Raw genomic sequence first — 20727 nt, forward strand, 5'->3', positions numbered from 1 at the left:
ATGCTGACGGACTGTGCATTGCAACTAACGACTTCTACAGAAGCTGAGAGGTCGCCGAAAAAGAAGAGACTATAGAATAACTGCTGTGTGTATGTCCCACACTGGCAGTCAGAAGGGGTTTCACTTTAGGTTCCCATTGTATTGAGAACATGTCTGATTGAGCGGGTGTGAACATTCGCAACTCGTTGGGCTTTTTAAAGTGATCTGGATGATTCAACGGTAGGAACTAGAAGGCATCTTCTTTCTCCTGCTCCAGTGGTATCACAGTGGAGATATCAGGGATTTTGTTAAGGTATTCACAGTTCCCTTAGCTGCTTCTAGACCAAAGAAAAATGCACCATCTTGACAGTCCAGAGGCATTAAGTATAGAATAAAATTCTGTGCATCCGATGATGTTACCAAACAATATGTATGTGTTGTGTTTTTGTGCCTGGCAGCCATTTGTGTATTGCCCTAATAATTTTTGTCATTGAATATACCAAAATTGTTGGACTTAAGGCGAAATTCTACAAATTTTTACTTTACGAGTTTAAAATTCGCACTCTACCAAGCTGCTCAATATATTGACTGCTTTTTGCTCAGTCAAAACAAAGAAAAAAGTTGTGTGTGAGAATGTGTCTATACCAGTGACGAGCACACAATTGCAGTTATTTGCAAGCCTATGGTCTTGCTTGGGATTATTTTCTTTTGTACGTACAAAGTGCAATGAGTGAGTATTTCTGCCAACCACTGGTATATACGTTCAAATACTCACCGTTTTTCTGTAGCGGAAAATACACAAGCGAAACGTTACACGGTTACAATAAAAGCAAAATTTAGTTATAAAAGTGTTTTGATTGTCGTTAAAAATATTTCAAACGTTTTATTTTTTGCAAACACCACCGAAGAATGGGGGTACATTTATTTTGTTATTCCGTTTGCAACACATCGAAGTAGCGTTTTCCGACCCCATAAAGCATGAATATTCTTAATCACCGTAAAAGTCTAAGACGATCTAGCCAAGTTCGTCCATCAGTTGAAATCACTCTACAGCCTTTAAAAATAGGAATGTCGAGCTGAAACTTTGCACAGATTCTTTATTTGTCCATAGGCAGGTTAAGTTCGAAGGTGAACTTTATACAGGATTATACCTTGATATAGCCCCCATATATACCGATCTGTTAAGGTCTTCGGCCAATTAAAATCACATTTATAATGCGATTTGGCTGAAATTTGAAACATTCCATTGTATGAGACCTTTCGGTTTGGTCCTGATCGGTTCAGATTTCAATAAAGCTGCCATATAGACTGATTTCTCGGTTTAAGGTCTTGGGACCATAAAAGGCGTATTGATTTCGCTAAAATTTGGGATAGGTAGTTGTGTTAGGCCCTTCGACATCTTTTTTTTTTATTTGGTCCAGATCGGTCCAGATTTGGATATAGCTGCGATAGAGACCGATCTCTCGATTTAAGGTCTTGGGCCCATAAAAGGTGAATGAATTGACCGATTTTGCTGAAATTAGTCACAATGTGTTGCGTAAGGTCCCTCGACACTCGTACCGAGTGTATTTAAGATAGGTCTATATTTCGACATAAATGCCATATAGACCGATATTTCGATTTATAGCCTTATGCACATTATAGGCGCCTTTATTCCGATTTCGCTGAAATTTGGTGTAGCGAGTTGTGCTTTGTTCCTTGACATCCTTGTTCAATATGGCCTAGATGGGTCCAGATTTGGATGTAACTGCCATATAGATCGACCTCCCGATAAAAAGTTTTAGATGCATAAAATGTGAATTTATTAACCAATTTCGCTGAAATTTAGCACAATTAGGCCTGTTAGGCCCTTCAACATTCGTACCAAGGTATGGTCAAGATAGGGCTATATTAGCATATAGATGTCATAAGTACCGATCTCCCGATTTAAGTTCTTGAGACAATTAAAGCACGTTTATTACTCGATGTCACTGAGTTTTGACACTGTGAATATTTCTTTTAAATCGGTTGAGACATTTCTGAGTCTACATGGAACAGCCAAGCAAACAATAAAACAAACTGCAGCATTTTGTCCACTTTTGAATACCCAACGATCAAAATTTTTACTAACATCCTAGGACATATCTTCATTGGTTTTACAGCTGCAGGGATATCGCAGGACGAAAGGACATGTCTCCATCGACTAAGAATGTCAAGATGAGATTATTTGTATTTTAAAGGTTCACAGATCGACATTTCGAAATCACTAGATTGTATACCCTCTATCTATTTCGAAAGGGAGTATATTGGGTTTATTGATGCTCTCGTAAACGAGCCAATCTAATGTACCCAACAGTAGATTAGTGTTCATACCTCGTACAAACAAATATTTTAGCTGTAGCTCTCTTTTATACAACAACAGCAACAAAAGACCGAGAATCAAGATTAAAGCAAAAAAAAAAAAAAAGTTATTCAAGTGAATAATGAACCACAAATATCCAAGTTCCTGACCGTTGTATTTGCGTTGTTCTGGTTTCTTTTGCTTGATTGTTGTAGGGCGTTGCTGCCTTCTTTCCGGTTTTGCAATTGTTTTTAGTTATCGCCGCCTAACCGCTGGCTGCCGCAGACTGTTAGTGCCGGTTGTATCGAGGCAAGCCGTCGTAAATAATCGCTCTCCATTCCATTTCTAATGCTATTGTAACACTTATATTGCCTTTGGTTATGGTAACAAAACAACATTTGCTGCAACTGTTGCCTTTTGAGAAGAACCACAGCAGCAGCAACAACACCAGTAGCATTGGGAATCTCAGTGGCAAAATATGTAGGGAAATAAAGTAAAAGAAAGCCCCATTCCTCCTCCAACCAAAAAATAACAAATAATAATAATGACAAAAGTAAAAAAAAAGAAATTAAGCAAACAAGGACAGGGAAAAAGAAATCATTGCCGGCCCCTAATCGCCCTCTTCGCCCGGGCATTTTCGTTTGGTGAGAACGCGTTTTCATTTTGTGTTTTGCCATCAATTATTGTTGTTATTATTATGGTTGTGGTTTTCCTATGCTTTTGGGGCCATTGTGCAGTGGAGTTGGCTTTTAGTTTCCTCCCACCACAGACACCCATGTATGCACAGGATGTGGTCTTCGCAAGTACTTTTCGACAAAAAGTCATCTAGAGAAATGCTTTCAAAGCTTTAAATGTTCGCTCAAGGTAACCATACAAGCGATATGGCATTGACATTAGTGAAGGTTGAGATTGGTCAATTGAGATAATCTTGGGGTAGGTTTGATTAATTGATAATATTGCTGGCAAAACATAGTGATGAGACTGGCACTTTTCACATATAATCAGTTAGTGAACTGTTAGGTTTATGGTATTCGCTGACCTTGAAGGCTACAGTCCAAAATCATGTGTGTATTATTATAATATATTTTGAAATTATCTTTCCAATATTTGAAATTTGTAAGACCAACTCGAACTAGCCATGTCCGTCCGTCTGTCTGTCGAAAGCACGCTAACTTCCCAAGGAGTAAAACTAGCAGCTTCAAATTTTGCACAATTGCTGTATTAGTCAGCAAAATCATTTCATTTCATTTCAGTCAGCTAAATCAGCAAACAAAATCTGCTGCTTTAAGTACAAAGATCTGCTAAAAAAATGTTTATGCTATTTTTTAATGTTTGCCTGTTACTTGTGTTAGATTCTTTGGCATTTTTTTTAGAAATTTTGTTGGTTTTACAATATAATACAGCAGCCATTTATTTGCTGAAAAAGCAGTAATGTCTGCTCTCCCATTTTCAACAGATAAAAACTGCTGTTTTAGCAAACGCGTTTGCTATTTTTAATAACAAATTTGGTAGAGTGCACATTTTATCACAACCATAGGCACAGAAATGGTGCAGGGTAGAGTTTATATTTTGCAATAAATTCCATACTTATTGCATGGTAGGACCTAAAATCCAGGCTTATCTTGGACTTTATTCATCTCCCAGCGGTGTCACCTGGGCTAACTTTAACATTTTTTTAATGATGTTAAAGTTAGAGTTCACCACGAGTTCACCTGTAGATCGATAAGAAATTATTATGAAAAAACGAAGAAGATCCTACCTATGTTGACGACCCCCGCTAATGTTTAAAACACCTTGATTTGCGTATCTGCCCAGTGTACGCACTGGCAGATGTTTTGGAGAAATACAAGGCAGACATAACTGCCATGAAACTAGGCGTAGATTTAGCTGTGGATTTGAGGTTAGTCGAAGACTGAAAAATATTTTTGGCCCAACAGTCGGAAAATTTTGCCTACACGAAGAAACTTCCGATAATGGATTGAGGCTAATAGACTTCGCCGCGGCAAAGAACATGGAGGTTAGCAGCTTCAGATTTCAACACCGAAGGATTCACACGGTCACATGGCTGTCACCCGATCAAAACACTAGAAACCAAATAGATCATATTGTCTTTGGTACAGACACATCCTCCTGCAGAACAAATGGAAAGTTGGTTACTGATACAGATAGTGTGCTGAGGCTATGGAAAGAACACTTTTCCCAGCTGCTGGTTTCTGATGATGATGGTCATGCGTATACCGCAGAACCAATCCCTGATGATCGTATAGAATGTGTACCAACTAGTCGAAAAGAGGCCCACGTAACAGAAACCCGGCAGAAATACAATAAGACATCAGGAGCCCATGGGTTGCCGGCTGATCAGTTTAAGAACGGAGGTTGATAAGACGTTTGCATCAACTCGTCTTCGCAATTTGGCTGAAATTTCCCGCATGCCATGTCCCGTATCAAGAAAGAGGACTAGACGGTATGAACTACGGAGGAATAAGTCTCCTCCCCATCGCATACAATATACTATCGAGCTTACTTTATGAAAGATTGAAGTCTAACGTTAACAAAATAATTGGGCTCTATCAGTGTGGCCTTATACCCGGTAAATCCACCATTGACCAGATATTGACACTGCGTCAAATCCTAGAAAAGACCCGAGAAGAAGAAATCAAAACTTACCATCTTTTCGTTGACTACAAAATAGCTTTCAACAGACCTATACGTTCAAACGTATTTCAAGCCATGCTTGAGTTTGGTATCCCTGCAAAACTGATACGACTTTGCGATGACGATGATGCTTGCTGATACACGCTCCTCAAATAAAATAGGAAAAAACCTGTCATGTGATATTTTCATCTTTACCTTTATAAAAATTAAGAAATAATCCGCCTATGTTGACTAGGTTTTCAATGAAGCCACAACCCGAAAGTCTTGTGAATAAAAATCTGGAGGAGCATGACCTAAGTGAAACCTCGCTAAGCCTCGCAGCAGTGGTTGCAGCAATCTGTCTAGCCACAAGGTCCAGAGGCATTAGGTATAGCATTAAATTAAGTGCTTCAGATAGCGTCTTCCTCAGTGAGGCTGTGATGCACAAACGAGCCATCCTTTGGATCCGGCTGAGTATTGAACAAAAGATGCCGTCCACCAGTCCACAACACCATATAGCATTAAAGGTCTGACAACTCTAGTATATACCCAGTGCCATGACACGCGGTTTAAACCCCCAACTTTTGCCAATGGCTTAAGTTGGGGGCACGCTTTTACTTGTTTGTTATCAATGTGTAGATCGTGTTTGTTACATAATCATCCTGAATCCCATATCACTTTTTGAGCCAAGAATACACCCGTCCAAAGTATTCCAAATAGGAATATATTTCGACATAGCTGCTGTGTAGACCGATCTGGCGAATCTGATATCACAATCGAAATGTTTATGTGTCGCAGGGTTGAAAAATACTTTATTTAACTTTGGACATCACTTGACACTGGTATCGTTAACCGATCGTTATAGTATTTCGCATTATAAATATTTCGATCAAATGGAAAAAAATTAGGGGTATGAGTTTCAAAAAGAAATTTTTACTGTATACTTACTATACATACTTTAAAAGGTCGAAAGGATCCCGCCCGATCTTCTTTACAGCTATTGGCCCTTTCGTATACGACCTTTTTCGATTGGATGTCAAATAACCTGCCATTGCTCCAATCATAGAAAAATTTAAGAAGTAAAATTGAATTCGACCAGACCTAATCTTAGACTCCCGCTCCGAGTTTGTCAAGTTTCTGAAGAGCTTATTTAGAAAGAGATTTACTTTCGGTTAAAAATTTAGCCGCGCACGTCCTCAAGAAGATTGGTTTGAATGACAGATATACAAGGTTGTGGATCATTTTGTATCAGGCAGCAGAAGTAATAACATAACTCAAAATGCAAGATTTCAGCCAAATCAGTTAAAAAATATCTCAACTTGATGTGCAAAAAGTCAAATCGGGACTTATGTTTTTATGGGAGATATATGAAACCGTTTTGCTAAAACAAGTAAAAACAAGCAAAGTTCGACCGGGCCGAATCTTATATACCCTACATCATGGATAGCATTTCTAGAGTGCTTTGCACGGTATCTCTAGAGGCTTAAGAAGTCAAGATCCCAGATCGGTTTATATGGCAGCTATATCAGATTATATACCGATTTGCGCCATACTAATCATGCAAAATTTCAGCCAAATAGAATGAGAATTGCGCCCTCTAGCGGCTCAAGAAAATCGGTATCCAAGGTCGGTTTATACGGCAGCTTTACCAGGTTATGAACCGATTTGAACCATACTTAACACAGTTGTTGGATTTGATGCCAAAACCCCACGTGCAAAATTAGAGCCAAATGGGATAAGAATTACGCCCTCTAAAAGCTCAAGAAGTCAAGACCCATGATCGGTAAATATGGCAGCTATATCCGGTTATGAACCGATTTGAACCATACTTAGCAGAGTTGGCAAGACACCACGTGCAAAATTTCAGACAAATCAGACAAAATTTGCGCCCACTAGAGGATCAAGAAGTTAAGACCCAAGATCGGTTTATATGGCAGCTTTATCAAAACATGGACCGATTTGGTCAATTTACAATCCCAAGCGCCTAGCTTTACTCCTTCGAAAGTTAGCGTGTTTTCGACAGACAGACGGACGGACGGAGAGACGGACGGACATAGCTAGATCGACTTAGAATGTCATGACGATCAAGAATATATATACTTTGTGGGGTCTTAGACGAATATTTCGAGGTGTTACAAACAGAATGACGAAATTAGTATACCCCCTTCCTTCGTTGTTGGGTATAAAAAACGGATAGCACTGGAAAACATCGAATGTTTAATCGTATCCATCGATGCTAAGCATAAAATATATTCTTTTGTTTTTATTTCATTACAAACCCAAAAGAAATATTATTTCTCTACTCGATGGTGAGGGCAATGTAACACAAGGCAAACTCTTTCATTGTTTTACCTCATTGCTGTTTGTTGTCCACTTGCCTTAAACTACACTGAAAATGTGAACAGTGACCAAGTAGTAACTATATTCGCCGCTGTACAGCTGCCCTTAGAGCCTCCCATCATGGTTTCCGTGTATATTTCGGTGAGCAAGTACTTGCCTCTGTTCACGAAGAACAAACCATTTGCATGTACTAAGTACATACTCTTTTTGTCGTTTTTCCTTCTCCAATTCGTTGTGTTTTGCTAGTTTTTCTATGTCAGAAATCATGGCTGAGTGCAAACATTTGGTGTAGTTCCTAAAGGGGTTTTCAATTGAAAATTCTTTTGGAAAAAGTTGGAATCGCGGTTTGCAAAAGTTTTACTTTAAAATTGTTTTAAGCAAAAGTTGAGTAATTAGTTTTTTTTTTGTTCATATCTAATTAATTAGCTGAAGTTGCACGAGTATTGTGATAAAATGGCATCGAATAAAAACAGCATATGCTTGATCTACAGAAATTCTTATTCTACAAAGAAATGTTGGTTTTTAAGAACTTTTTATACTCACCACTATAGGAGGGGAGTAATACTAAGACTTTCGAACATTGACCCCTTAATATTCCGGGTAGCCATGTCCGTCCGCCCGCTCGTCTTTAGAAATTATAATGTCTGTTGAATTACTTGTCAATAGCTCAACAAGACTTTGTACTCTACGAATTGAATAAGGTGAAGCTGTGTGGGAGGCCACCGTGGCGCAGGAATTAGCATATCCGCCTATGACGCCGAACGCCTGGGTTCATATACAGTTGTGAACCTCAGAAAATTTTTCAGCAGTAGTTATCTCCTTACTTATGCTGGATCGATTTGTGAGATATCCAGCCAATTTAAAACTTCTCTACCAAGTGGTGTCGCTTTGCTGCTCGCCATTCGGACTCGGCATAAAAAAGGATGCCCTGAGCTTATACTTGATATGAGAGAAGTATTTCCAATTCCTTAATATAATGTTCATGGGAAATACAGTAGTAGTCTCAGAAGTTGCTTAATCGCTAAGGACTGACGAATTAAAAACAATTCTCCTCATTGAAGGCTTCCTTCTGCTACAAATTTTGCAAATGCAAATTTTGCCCATGAACATTCCACTAAGGAACAGGGGCAAACTTCTCACATATCAATGAGTGCAGTCCGATTCAAGTTTAAGCTTTTTATAGCCGAGTCCGAACGGCGTGCCGCAGTGCGACACCTCTTTGGAGAGAAGTTTTACATGACAGTGTACCTCACAAATGTTGCCAGCATTAGGAGAGGAAAACCACCGCTGAAAAATGTTTTTTTTATGGTCTCGCCAGGATTCGAACCCAGGCGTTCAGCGTCATAGGTGGACATGCTAACCTCTGCGCTACGGTGGTCTACAAATTTTATTAAAAATGTTAATTCATGAATAGCAGCAGGGAAGATCAATTTATATGGTAGCTTTACCATGTGACAGGCCTACAGGCCATTCGAAGCCATAAATTTCAATTTGGATTTTGAAAGTTAAGGGCCACAACTCTTATCTAAATTGAAGGCGCCCAAGAAGTCAAATCGGAGTATTGGAAATTTAATGTGTTTGCGACAAAGTCACGCACTGTCGGTGTTAGATCAATCAAAACGAGGACGTTGATACTCCTGGGGCTTAGGAAATGCGACCTTGGGCTGATAGTGGGAGTCCTGACTGGCCATAGTTACAGCCGCGCGTTGGGCTTGAAACCAGGAAGATTTATTCAGGGTCTATGGGGATGAGGACAAGTTGGAGACAGGCAAGCATCTGCTGTGCCAATTATGGGTGAACACCTCTTTGGGTGAACCCCTCCCTCTACAGACATTCGATTTTCTTCTCATTCTGAACCTTGACCTAGCAAAAGGCCGGGTGGCTAACGAGGTGGAACTTTGGTCGATTAGGTTTGTAAGAGCCTATGCTGTATACGCCGGCGTTTATTTTCTCACTTTCCCTTTCGACTCCATGTACATGTGCTTTGTCTATGTGTCAAACCATTGTCTCTGTATCGTATTTTCGTTTCACTCCATCTTTCTCTATATCTTTCTAGAACGAACACAAAGCATCAAGGGTCTCAGAGTTAAACGGCTGGCAACTACTGCTGCTAGGCACTTGACCTTTCTCTTAACCTAGATCAATATTTTGCGGTTTCGCAAAAAGAATAACTAAGGTGGAGATATACCAATGGAAAACCAGTAAGGAAAGGCAAAAGCCGGGTGGTGCCGACTGTATAATACCCTACACCTACAATAAAAGTACAAAGCTATATCTAAATCTGAACCGATTTTAATGGACCTCGGTGGATGTTTTCAGATGGGTTATTAAACAATCCGTAACGATAAATAAACTAGTAAAAGCGTGCTAAGTTCGGCCGGGCCGAATTTTATATACCCTCCACCATGGATCACATTTGTCGATCTCTAGCCACGGTATCTCTTTTAAGACAAACAAAGGATAAAAGAAAATAATTGCAATGTTCATCCAAATCCAGTAAGAATTGCGCACTTTAGGGGCTGAAGAAGTAAAATAAGGGGAGACCGGTTTATAGGGGAGCTGTATTAGCTATAAACCGATTCATGCCATATTCGACACATATGTTAAAGGTCATGAGAGAAGCCGTTGCACAAAATTTCAGCCAAGTGGGATAATACTTGCGCCCTTTAGAGGCTCAAGAAGTCAAGACCCCAGATAGGTTTATATGGCAGCTATATCAGGTTATAGACCGATTTTAAATATTCTTTGCATAGTTGTTGAAAGTAATAACAAAACACATCATGCTAAATTTCAACTAAATCGGATATTAATTGCGCCCTCTAGTGGCTCAAGAATTCAAGACCCCAGATCGGTTTATATGGCAGATATATCAGGTTATGGACCGAATTGAACTATTCTTAACACAGTTGTTGGAAGTCATAATAAAACACGTCGTGCAAAATTTCAGCCAAATCGGATAGGAATTACTCCCTGTAGAGGGTCAAGAAGTCAAGACCCCAGATCGGTTTATATGGCAGCCATATCAGGCTATGGACCGATTTCAACCGTACTCAGCACAGTTATTGGAAGCCATAATAAAACACCTCATGCAAAACTTCAGCCAAATCGGATTCTCTCAAAAATTTGCACTAAATTTCTCTTAAGACTCTTCGTATTACTGGTAAAATTCATAGAAATCGGTCCAGACTTAGTTATACCTGCCATATTTTCCGATTTGCACTTCTAGAGCCACTGCAAGCGCATTTATTATACCCTCAACCATAGAGTAGGGGGTTTACTAATCTAGTCTTTCCATTTGTAACACCTCGTCTCGATATTCTGAGTCGAACTAGCCATGTCGGTCCGTCCTTCCCTCCGTCTGTCGAAATCACGAAAGGGTTCGAACGCGTAAAGCTAGCCGCTTGAAATTATGCACATCTATTTCTTATTGATGGAGGTCGTGGGGGATTGCAAATGGGCCATATCGACTCAGATTTGGATGGAGCTCCCTTATAAACCCATATCAGGTTTTGGCTACTTGAGCCCCTGCTACTAAATTTCCCATGAACATACCGTTAAGTTACAGGGATGCTTTCTCTAGTATCAATGAGTGCAGTTAGATGAAAGGTCAAACTCGATGCCGAATCTGAACGGCGTGCCGCATGGCAACCAGAGGAAAAATTTTAACAAAATTTTGCCAGCATTAGTAAGGGGATAATCACCACTGAAACATTTTCTAATGTTCACGCCAGAATAAGAACCCAGGCGTTCAGCATCATAGACTGACATAATAACCTCTGCGCCACGGTGGCCTTGAGCCCCTAAAGGCCTCAATTTTCATCCCATTTCGTTGAAATTTGGCTCTAACACTTCTGTCTTATGCCTGATATAGGTATATAACCTGAGATAGCTCCCATATAAACCTACCTCTCGGTTTGACTTGATGCTCGCAATTGTTGCCCTCTTTGGCTTAAAATTTGCTCGTAGTGTTCTGTTTTTACTTCCAACAGCTGTGGTAAGTATGGTCCAAATTCGGTCTATAACCTGATATAGCTCTCACATAAACCGATCTTACGATTTATCAACCTGAACCCCTGGGAGCAATTTTTATCCAACTTGGCTAAAAATTTGAACGTAGTGTTCTGTGATTACTTTCAACACCCGTGATAAGTGTGGTCCAAATCGGTCTATAACCTGATATAGCTTCCACATAAAACGACCCATCAATTAGCATTATACGGTCCCTATAAGCTTCAATTTTTGCCTGATTTGCAGAAGTACACATCTGCACTCAAACTATTTTCATTTATGAATATTTTCAGCAGAACCCATGATGGTGGGTTCCAAAGATTCGGCCTTGTGAACTTTACTTTAGCAAATATATAGTCATTTTCCAATAACCCTTTAGAAATGCTGACACGGCCCGTATGCAAATACTCAAAGAACTACTTCTCTGTTCTCAACTTGGTACATTGTTGCCTGAATGCTAAGTGCTGCAATGTTTGTTTGTACTTGACGATGTCGATGTATGTGGTTGAGTGTGTCATTGTTAGTGTTCGTTGTTTGAAATATTGTTTGAAATAATTGCAAAATAAATTTCTAACAAAATGAAAAATTACTGAATGTAATTGACATAAAGTTTAGTTTTGTTGGCAGAAAGGGTTCATTTGCCAACAGTGGCGCACACACACACACACACACACACACAGTGGAGGGCAACAAATAAATGAAAAACAACAAGTAAAAGCGTGCTAAGTTCGGCCGGGCCGAATCTTATATACCCTCCACCATGGATCGCATTTGTCGAGTTCTTTTCCCGGCATCTCTTCTTAGGCAAAAAAGGATATAAGAAAAGAGTTGCTCTGCTATTAAAACGATATCAAGATATGGTCCGGTTCGGACCACAATTAAATTATATGTTGGAGACCAGTGTAAAATTTCAGCCAATTCGCATAAGAATTGCGCCCATTGGGGCTCTCGACATAAAATAGAGAGAACGATTTATAAGGGATCTGTATCGGGCTATAGACCGATTCAGACCATAATAAACACGTTTGTTAATGGTCATGAGAGGATCCGTCGCACAAAATTTCAGGCATATCGGATAATAATTGCGATCTCTAGGGGTCAAGAAGTCAAGATCCCAGATCGGTTTATATGGCAGCTATATCAGGTTATGAACCGATTTGAGCCTTATTTGACACAGTTGTTGAAAGTAAAAATAAAATACGTCATGCAAAATTTCAGCCAAATCGGATAGGAATTGCGCCCTCCAGAAGCTCAAGAAGTCAAATCCCCAGATCTGTTTATATGACAGCTATATCAGGTTATGGACCGATTTCAACCATACTTGGCACAGTTGTTGGATATCATAACGAAATATTTCGAGCAAAAATTCATTCAAATCGGATAAGAATTGTGCCCTCTAGAGGTTCAAGAAGTCAAGACCCAAGATCGGTTTATATGGTAGCTATATCAGGTTTTGGAACGATTTCAACCATACTTGGCACAGTTGTTGGGTATCATAACAAACCACGTCGTGCGAAATTCCATTCCATTCGGATAAGAATTGCGCCCTCAAGAGGCTCAAGAAGTCAAGACCCAAGATCGGTTTATATGGCAGCTATATCAGGTTATGGACCGATTTGAATCATACTTAGCACAGTTGTTGGATATAATAACAAAACACGTCGTGCAAAATTTCATTTCAATCGGATAAGAATTGCGCACTCTAGAGGCTCAAGAAGTAAAGACCCAAGATCGGTTTATATGGCAGCTATATCAAGTTATTGACCGATTTCAACCATACTTGGCACAGTTGTTGGATATCATAACAAAACACGTCGTGCAAAATTTCATTCTGATCGGATAAGAATTGCGCACGCTAGAGGCTCAAGAAGTCAATACCCAAGATCGGTTTATATGGCAGCTATATCAGGTTATGAACCGATTTAAGCTATACTTGGCACAGTTGTTGGATATCATAACAAAACACGTCGTGCAAAATTTCATTCCAATCGGATAAGAATTGCGCACTCTAGAGGCTCAAGAAGTCAAGACCCCAGATCGGTTTATATAGCAGCTGTATCAGGTTATGGACCGATTTGAACCATACTTGGCACAGTTGTTGGATGTCATAACAAAACACGTCGTGCAAAATTTCATTCCAATCGGATAAGAATTGCGCACTCTAGAGGCTCAAGAAGTCAAGACCCAAGATCGGTTTATATGGCAGATATATCAAAACATGGACCGATATGGCCCATTTACAATACCAACCGACCTACACTAATAAGAAGTATTTGTGCAAAATTTCAAGCGGCTAGCTTTACTCCTTCGGAAGTTAGCGTGCTTTCGACAGACAGACGGACGGACGGACGGACGGACGGACGGACGGACGGACGGACGGACGGACGGACGGACGGACGGACGGACGGACGGACGGACGGACGGACGGACGGACGGACGGACGGACGGACGGACAGACGGACGGACATGGCTAGATCGACATAAAATTTCACGACGATCAAGAATATATATACTTTATGGGGTCTCAGACGAATATTTCGAGTAGTTACAAACAGAATGACGAAATTAGTATACCCCCCATCTTATGGTGGAGGGTATAAAAACGAAACAATTGTTTAGAAAAGAGTTAAAGGTTCATGTTTTGTCGGTGTAGTTTCCTGAAAGCCTACAACAGAAAGCCAAAAAAAAAAAAACGCTACATCCATACTGGTACAGAGACGAAGTTGGTGGTTGGTAATGACAAAATGCGGTTATAATTTATTCAATTGCCTTTGAATGAGTAATGCGAGTGTAGCAAAGTTGTTGTTTCTCATTTCCGTTGCCATGGCACAAAAGAAGGATGCAACAAACCGGAAGTAAATTGATAAAAAGGAAAATGGATAATAGCTGCAATCAAATATACGATTTACAATAGAGCAAAAAATGATTGTTGTGTAAACTTTTTTCAATTGTCCGATGAACTTTGTTGGTAACTTTTTATAAAATTACCAAACAAAAAAATTCTGCGGTTTGTTTCAGAGCAGCTTTTAGGTAGATTTGGTCTTAAAGTTTATATAAAACCATATTTATGATATTTTCAATTCGAAGAAAACTAACCGCAAAGAGTTTAAGTGTTAAATCAAACTTCAAGTCAAATTTAAATATAAGTTGTTTGCTGTCGATTTGAAAATAAATACCTAATATGGATTAAAAAATTATTTATTTGATAATTTTTTAAGAGTGATAAAAAATGTTGCACTTAAAGATGTTTGAGATAAAAAACTAAACAAACTTTTCGAACGATCCGAGGATTATTACATTGTTGCAGAAAAAATTCGCACCCGTCTAATCGTTATGAGAAGCTTACGATCTGACACCGCACTCGACTGACCCTATTGCTTGATAAAATCACTCCTTGTCCCTACGACATAGTGGCATATCTTGGTATCCAAAGCCTCCTTAAAAAACCCATAGTATGTCGAAATGCTACTGAAGCAAAAAATGATGCATACAAAGCAACCACGATACCTCTACTTTAATTGCATGTTGAGTTATAAGAAAGAGGAGAAATGTCTATTCTGCAGAAAGAACAAGTAAAAAGGCGTTATGTTTGGCCGGGTCGAACTGTGGATACCCACAACCTCGGGTATATATGTAAACCACCTTTCGTCAAAAACGGTGAAAAATGCATATCTAATGCCCCATAGCGCTGTATCGAAATATTTTCCTGTTTTGACCAAATACTAATAAGAACAAGTCATTGTTCAATTGTGTATAACAAAATAATGTTTTTTTTGGTGGTTATATCTAAAAATAAACCGATCTGAAACATAAACGACACGGATGTCGAAAAACCTAACATACGCCACTGTGTCAAATTTCAGTGAAATCGGATTATAAATGCGCCTTTTATTGGGCCAAGGCTTTTCATCGAGATATCGTTTTATATGGCCGCTATATCCAAATCTGGACCGATTTCGATCAAGTTGCGGATAAATGTCGAAGAGCCCAATACAACTCACTGTCCCAAATTTCGGCGAAATCGGACAGTAAATGCGCTTTTTATGGCCCCCAAACCTTAATTTAAGAGATCGGTCTACATTGCAGCTATATCCAAATCTGGACCGATCTGAGCCAAATTGAAATATTGTATAATATCGAAAGTTTTAACACAACTCACTGTCCCAAATTAGGGCGACATCGGACAATAAATGCGCCGTTTATGGGCTCAAAACCTTAAATCGAGAGATCGGTCTATATGGCAGCTATATCCAAGTCTGAACCGATCTGGGCCAAATTGACGAAGGATGTCGAAGGGCCTAAGACAACTCACTGTCCCAAATTTCAGCAAAATCGGATAATAAATGTGGCTTTTATGGGCCTAAGACCTTAAATCGGCGGATCGGTCTATATGGGAGCTATATCAAGATATAGTCCGATATAGCCCATCTTCGAACTTAACCTGCTTATGGACAAAAAAAAATCTGTGCAAAGTTTCAGCTCAATAACAGACAGCCGGACAGACGGACGGACATGTCTAGATCGTTCGTCTCAGATTTTTGCGCTGATCAAGAATATATATACTTTATAGGGTCGGAAATGGATATTTCGATGTGTTGCAAACGGAATGACAAAGTGAATATACCCCCATCCTTCGGTGGTGGGTATAAAAATGTTGTGCCGGTAAAAAGTCACATCTGCTTTGACGCCAGGATCGATGAAAACAATTGCAGAGCAGCCATTACTTCGTATGGCCGTTCGTAGTCCACCTACGAGTCTACATTTCTATACTTGATTGTCTTGAAATGCAAAATGGAATAAGCCATGTTCATCTGTCCGTCCGCCTGGCCGTCTGTCTGTACACTAACATACGAGGGAGGAAATTTAGACGCTTGTAATTTTGCATAAATACTTTTTCAAATATACTCTCCCTTACCCTGATTTTACACTTTTTTTCTAAAGCAAGCTAAAAGTAACAGCTGATAACTGACAGAAGAAAGAATGCAATTACAGAGTCACAATTTGTCAACGCCGACTATATGAAAAATCCGCAATTACTTTTTGGGCAACCCAATATATGAGAATAGAGCACGTTACTGATATATTTGGAGACCACAACACCCCTAAATCGGGCATATTTACCGACCATCTCAAAGTGGGGCTTAAATGAAAGGTAGGGGGGGGACGACCGAGAACTGATACCCACTTTCGGGAAAAATTTTTGGGGCTCTACTCCTTTCCCAAAATACCTCACAAACAGCTATTTTCTACTGACCATCGCAATATGGGGCTCAAATGAAAGGTATTTGAGATTAGAAAACGAATTTGATAACCTATTTTGGGGCCATGTGTTTGGGGGATGCCCCCTCGTGTAAACTCCCCCTCAAAACCAATGGTATTATGGGGTTTAAATAAATGGTATTTAAGAGAAGAGCACGATGCAGATATTTTTTCAGGGCCAAGTGTCTGGGGGACCGCCTCACCCCCAAAAACACCCCTAAATCAGACATCATGAAAATATCGGGCTGAAATAAAGTATTTTAAGAATGGAGTACACCTTACATACAAACTTAAATTCGTAGACCAATAAAGATCACATGGGATTCAGAAGACATCTTCCTTCTTCTTCTGTTCCTGTGGTATCAGAATGGACGAAAACGTCTCAGTGAGTCTGATGGCAGACTGCCACTTAAAACTAACCTAACCTAACCTATGTTAGGCCCTTGGGGATTATGACAAAAGTTCGGTCCGACCGAACTAAATGTCTTTGTACTTGCTTAAATTATATAGCAATAGAATATCGGCCTTAATCACAAAACTTTATAAAGCCTTAAAATAGGTTTATTTCGGAGTTCTATGATGGAAATCGACCATATAAACCTATTTCTAATCTACATTAAGTTTTGTGAATAAGGCCGTAAATATTTAAGTAAACAAAAAGTCAAAACTTCAGGCTATCCTTTCATGCCGCAAACCGACTTAAGCCGATTGGCCCGTTTTTCGGAAACATATAGTTTTCTATTTACTTATCCGCCGTAGTGATCTTACTTAATAAAGCCTCACTAAACATTCGGCTAAGACCCTGCATGCATTTGTATTGTGTGTGTATGTGCGTGTGTGTGCTTGTAAAAGAGCATAGATAAACGGGCGCATTTGTTTATTCAGCCTTGTAGTGGTTAAGTACACGAAGTGATACGAGAGCTGCTGATAGGAATCGAGAAAACACTACAGAAAGAACAACATGAAGAGGAGAACAACAAAAGGGGACGAATAATGCACTCTCACTTACCATTTTGAAATTGCAGCGACATGATGAACACAAAGCAGCCAAACATCAGAGCACGCAGCATAGATTCCATTTGCATGACATGACCGAGTCGTCGTTGTCGCACCGGAAGAAGGAGCAGAAGATGAAGAAGGGCTCCGATGGCATATGCTGGTGTTGCTCTGGTTGCTGCTGTTACCGAAGAGATTCCACTTGTAGTTGCAGTTGTGTGTTTTATAGTGGGGTTGGTAATGATAATGCTGTTGCTGTTGCTGCTGCAGCCATTGCCGATGATGTTGGCAATGGAGGTGGTGGTGGCAATGGTGTTGGCAATGATGATGTTGTTGTTGGTAGTGGTGGTGGTTATGTTGGCGACGTTGATGTTTATTTGGGGCACTATGCGATTGTTGCTGCTGCTGCCGCTAATGTTGCTGTTGCTCTGGCAGCGACTAATGCTCGCACTTTTACAATGATGGGGTGCCCCTTGCTGGGGTTCGTATTTGTGTTCATCATATTCTTGTGAGTTTGCATCGCCATGCGAATGCTGTTGTTGCTGTTCTTCCTTTTCCTGTTGTTGTTCATTTTGTTTCACTTGTTGTTGCGAATGTGGATGAGCACATTTTTGCTTTGGGCAGCCTTTTGAACTAAAGCAAACACTGGGCCATTGTGTTTCATTCAGTGCATTTTCCACATCCTTTGCCGATGATGGTAATGTGGATGGTTTTGTTGCTATTGTTGGTGACGTGGTTGCTGCTTTGTTGGCGGCAGCAACTACCACTGCCGAGTGTAGAGAAGTTGCCGTTGCATTGGCCCGTATGGCAGCTGGGTCAGTAGTGATAATATTTGGCAGTTGTTCTTGTCCCCGTTGCTCTAGCGTTGAACTGTTGTTGCAGCTGCTGCTGCCGATGTTTTTGTTGTTGCTTGAGCAATTTTCGGTTTTTTGATGTTGATGCTGTTGCTGTTGCTTTTTGTGTTGCAACTTGTTTTGCTTGTTTATTTTTTTCACTGTTGCTGTTTTTGCTGTGGATTGTGCCGTTGCTAATGCTGATGCCTCCGTAGTTTGTGCTGACTCAGATGATGTGTTTCCGAAAGGCCTTTTTAAGGTCAAGTGCGTTGTTTGTTTAGCAGCCGGGTGAGCCATTGGAACTTTCTGACTAAAAATCTCGCGAATGCTAGCTGTGTTTTTCACATGTGTTTGCGAGGACATCATGAGTTTTGTTGTCCACATTGTAGTTGTTGTTTTCCTAAAAATGTTAGTTTTATAGAATTCCCGTACACAATGTTGCTGCTGCTCTTGGTATTGGTGTTGGTGCTTTTGTTCGTGTTGTTGTTCTTGTTCACTATTCTCCTGGACTAAACTGTCATAGGTTGGCATTTTTGTGGCTCTTGTTTGCAGATTCCAGGTGTTGATGGCCACACACTGCTTAAACAAAAATAAACTCTGAAATTGAGAGGTGGGATTTTCGAAAGACAGCTAGCTTGCTGTATTTTGTTTTTGCAATTTTTGCCAGTGCAATGAATAAATTAGTTTTTAATTTTCCCTGCACATTGCGAAAAAGTTGTAAATTTATGTATTTAGTTTCTTTTTAAGCACTATAAGGTCGTTTTTCACTGAGTTTTTGTTTTTTGTCCGAAGGCTTTCTATGCGTTTTTATATCACTCTTTACATTTTCACTTGATGCGGAAACATAACTGAAAAGAGTGAGAGAGAGAGGGAGAAAAAAGGAGAAATGTAAATAAAGCATTTTAGCTTTCAATTCGAAATTTCAATTACTTTTACACAAGTTTTAGTTGGCCCTATACATGTAAACGGTCAATTTAATCAATTTAAAAATTGGATGAAATATTTAAATTAAAGGATTCTACTATGGTCATTTTAAGTTAAAGGTTAGGCAAAATTAAAGTGCTCCAATAAAGCGAGCTATGAATGAAAAGACTTCTGTTGGAATGGCATTACTAACATGGTTGTGTATAAGTTTTAAGACTCATTTTAGGTGCATGTCCACAGTGGAATGGGGCGAATAAATATCCGCATCCTCTTTTAAAGCTAGGTTAAAATTGTTTTCCCATTTCAGCTATTAAATCAAATATCCTCATTCAGGTTGTCCTTATCAAATAAGTTTAGTTTTAATTATTTTTTTCAAAATGGCTAATGTGTGAAAGTTTTCTACCTTAATTATATTTTTTCCAAACTTTAAAGATTTGAGCCATAGATGACGAACTTAATTGAATCCGTTTAAGGAAAATTTTCCTTCGGAAAAGATTTTTTATTAGGTTAGAGAAAATTTCCAACCCATAATTGAAGCTTAATAAAAAATTGATTTTGGACAGGGGCAAAGTTGCACAGTGTGAGAAATCGGAAAAAAAACTAATAACAAGTAAAAGCGTGCTAAGTTCGGCAGGGCAGAATCTTATATACCCTCCACCATGGATCGCACTTGTCGAGTTTTTTCCCGATGTCTATTTTTAGCCAAACAAAGTAGAAGCAAGGATAAAAGAAAAAAAAAAAAAAAAAAAAGTTATAGTCCGATTCGGACCATAAATTAATGCTGAACATTGTAGAAGTCATTGCGTAATATTTCAGTTCATTGGGATAAGAATTGCGCCTTGTAGGGGCTCAAGAAGCAAAATCGAGAGATAGGTTTATATGGGAGCTGTATCAACCTATTAATCGATTCAGACCATATTAAACACGAATGTTGAAGGTCATGGCAGCTATATCAGGTTACGAACCGATTTAAAAAATACTTAGCACAGTTGTTGGAAGTCGTAACAAAACACCTTATGCACAATTTCAGCCAAATGGGGTGAGCACTGCGGCCTCTAGAGGCTCAAGAAGTCACGATCCAAGATCGGTTTATATGGCAGCTATATAAGATTCTATACCGATTTACGCCATACTAAGCACAGTTATAGGAAGTCATAACAAAACATCTCGTTCAAAATTTCAGCCAAATCGGATGAGAATTGCGTGCTCTATTGGCTGAAGAAGTCAAGATCCATGATCGGTTTATATGACAGCTATATCAGGTTCTATACCGATTTATGCCATACTTAGCACAGATATTGGAAGTCATAACAAAACACCTCGTGCAAAATTTACGTCAAATCGGATTAGAAAAGCGCGCTCTATTGGCTGAAGAAGTCAAGATTCAAGTTCGGTTTATATGACAGCTATACCAGTTTAGGACCCGATTTGAAT

At 39.5% G+C, this 20727-nt stretch overlaps 1 protein-coding gene across 2 annotated transcripts in view; it reads right to left on the minus strand.

Annotated features, from left to right (window-relative positions):
- Positions 1 to 20727, minus strand: part of LOC106092858 (uncharacterized) — a 606782-nt gene that overhangs the window by 568747 nt on the left and 17308 nt on the right. For both annotated transcript variants that reach the window (XM_059362079.1, XM_059362080.1), the window contains exon 2: positions 17550 to 19217. In XM_059362079.1, the coding sequence (XP_059218062.1) occupies positions 17550 to 18900 (1351 nt within the window). In that variant the 5' untranslated portion in view covers positions 18901 to 19217. The remainder of the gene's footprint in view (positions 1 to 17549; positions 19218 to 20727) is intronic.

The sequence above is a fragment of the Stomoxys calcitrans genome, chromosome 2, assembly GCF_963082655.1.
Source record: "Stomoxys calcitrans chromosome 2, idStoCalc2.1, whole genome shotgun sequence".
NCBI classification, from domain to species: domain Eukaryota; kingdom Metazoa; phylum Arthropoda; class Insecta; order Diptera; family Muscidae; genus Stomoxys; species Stomoxys calcitrans.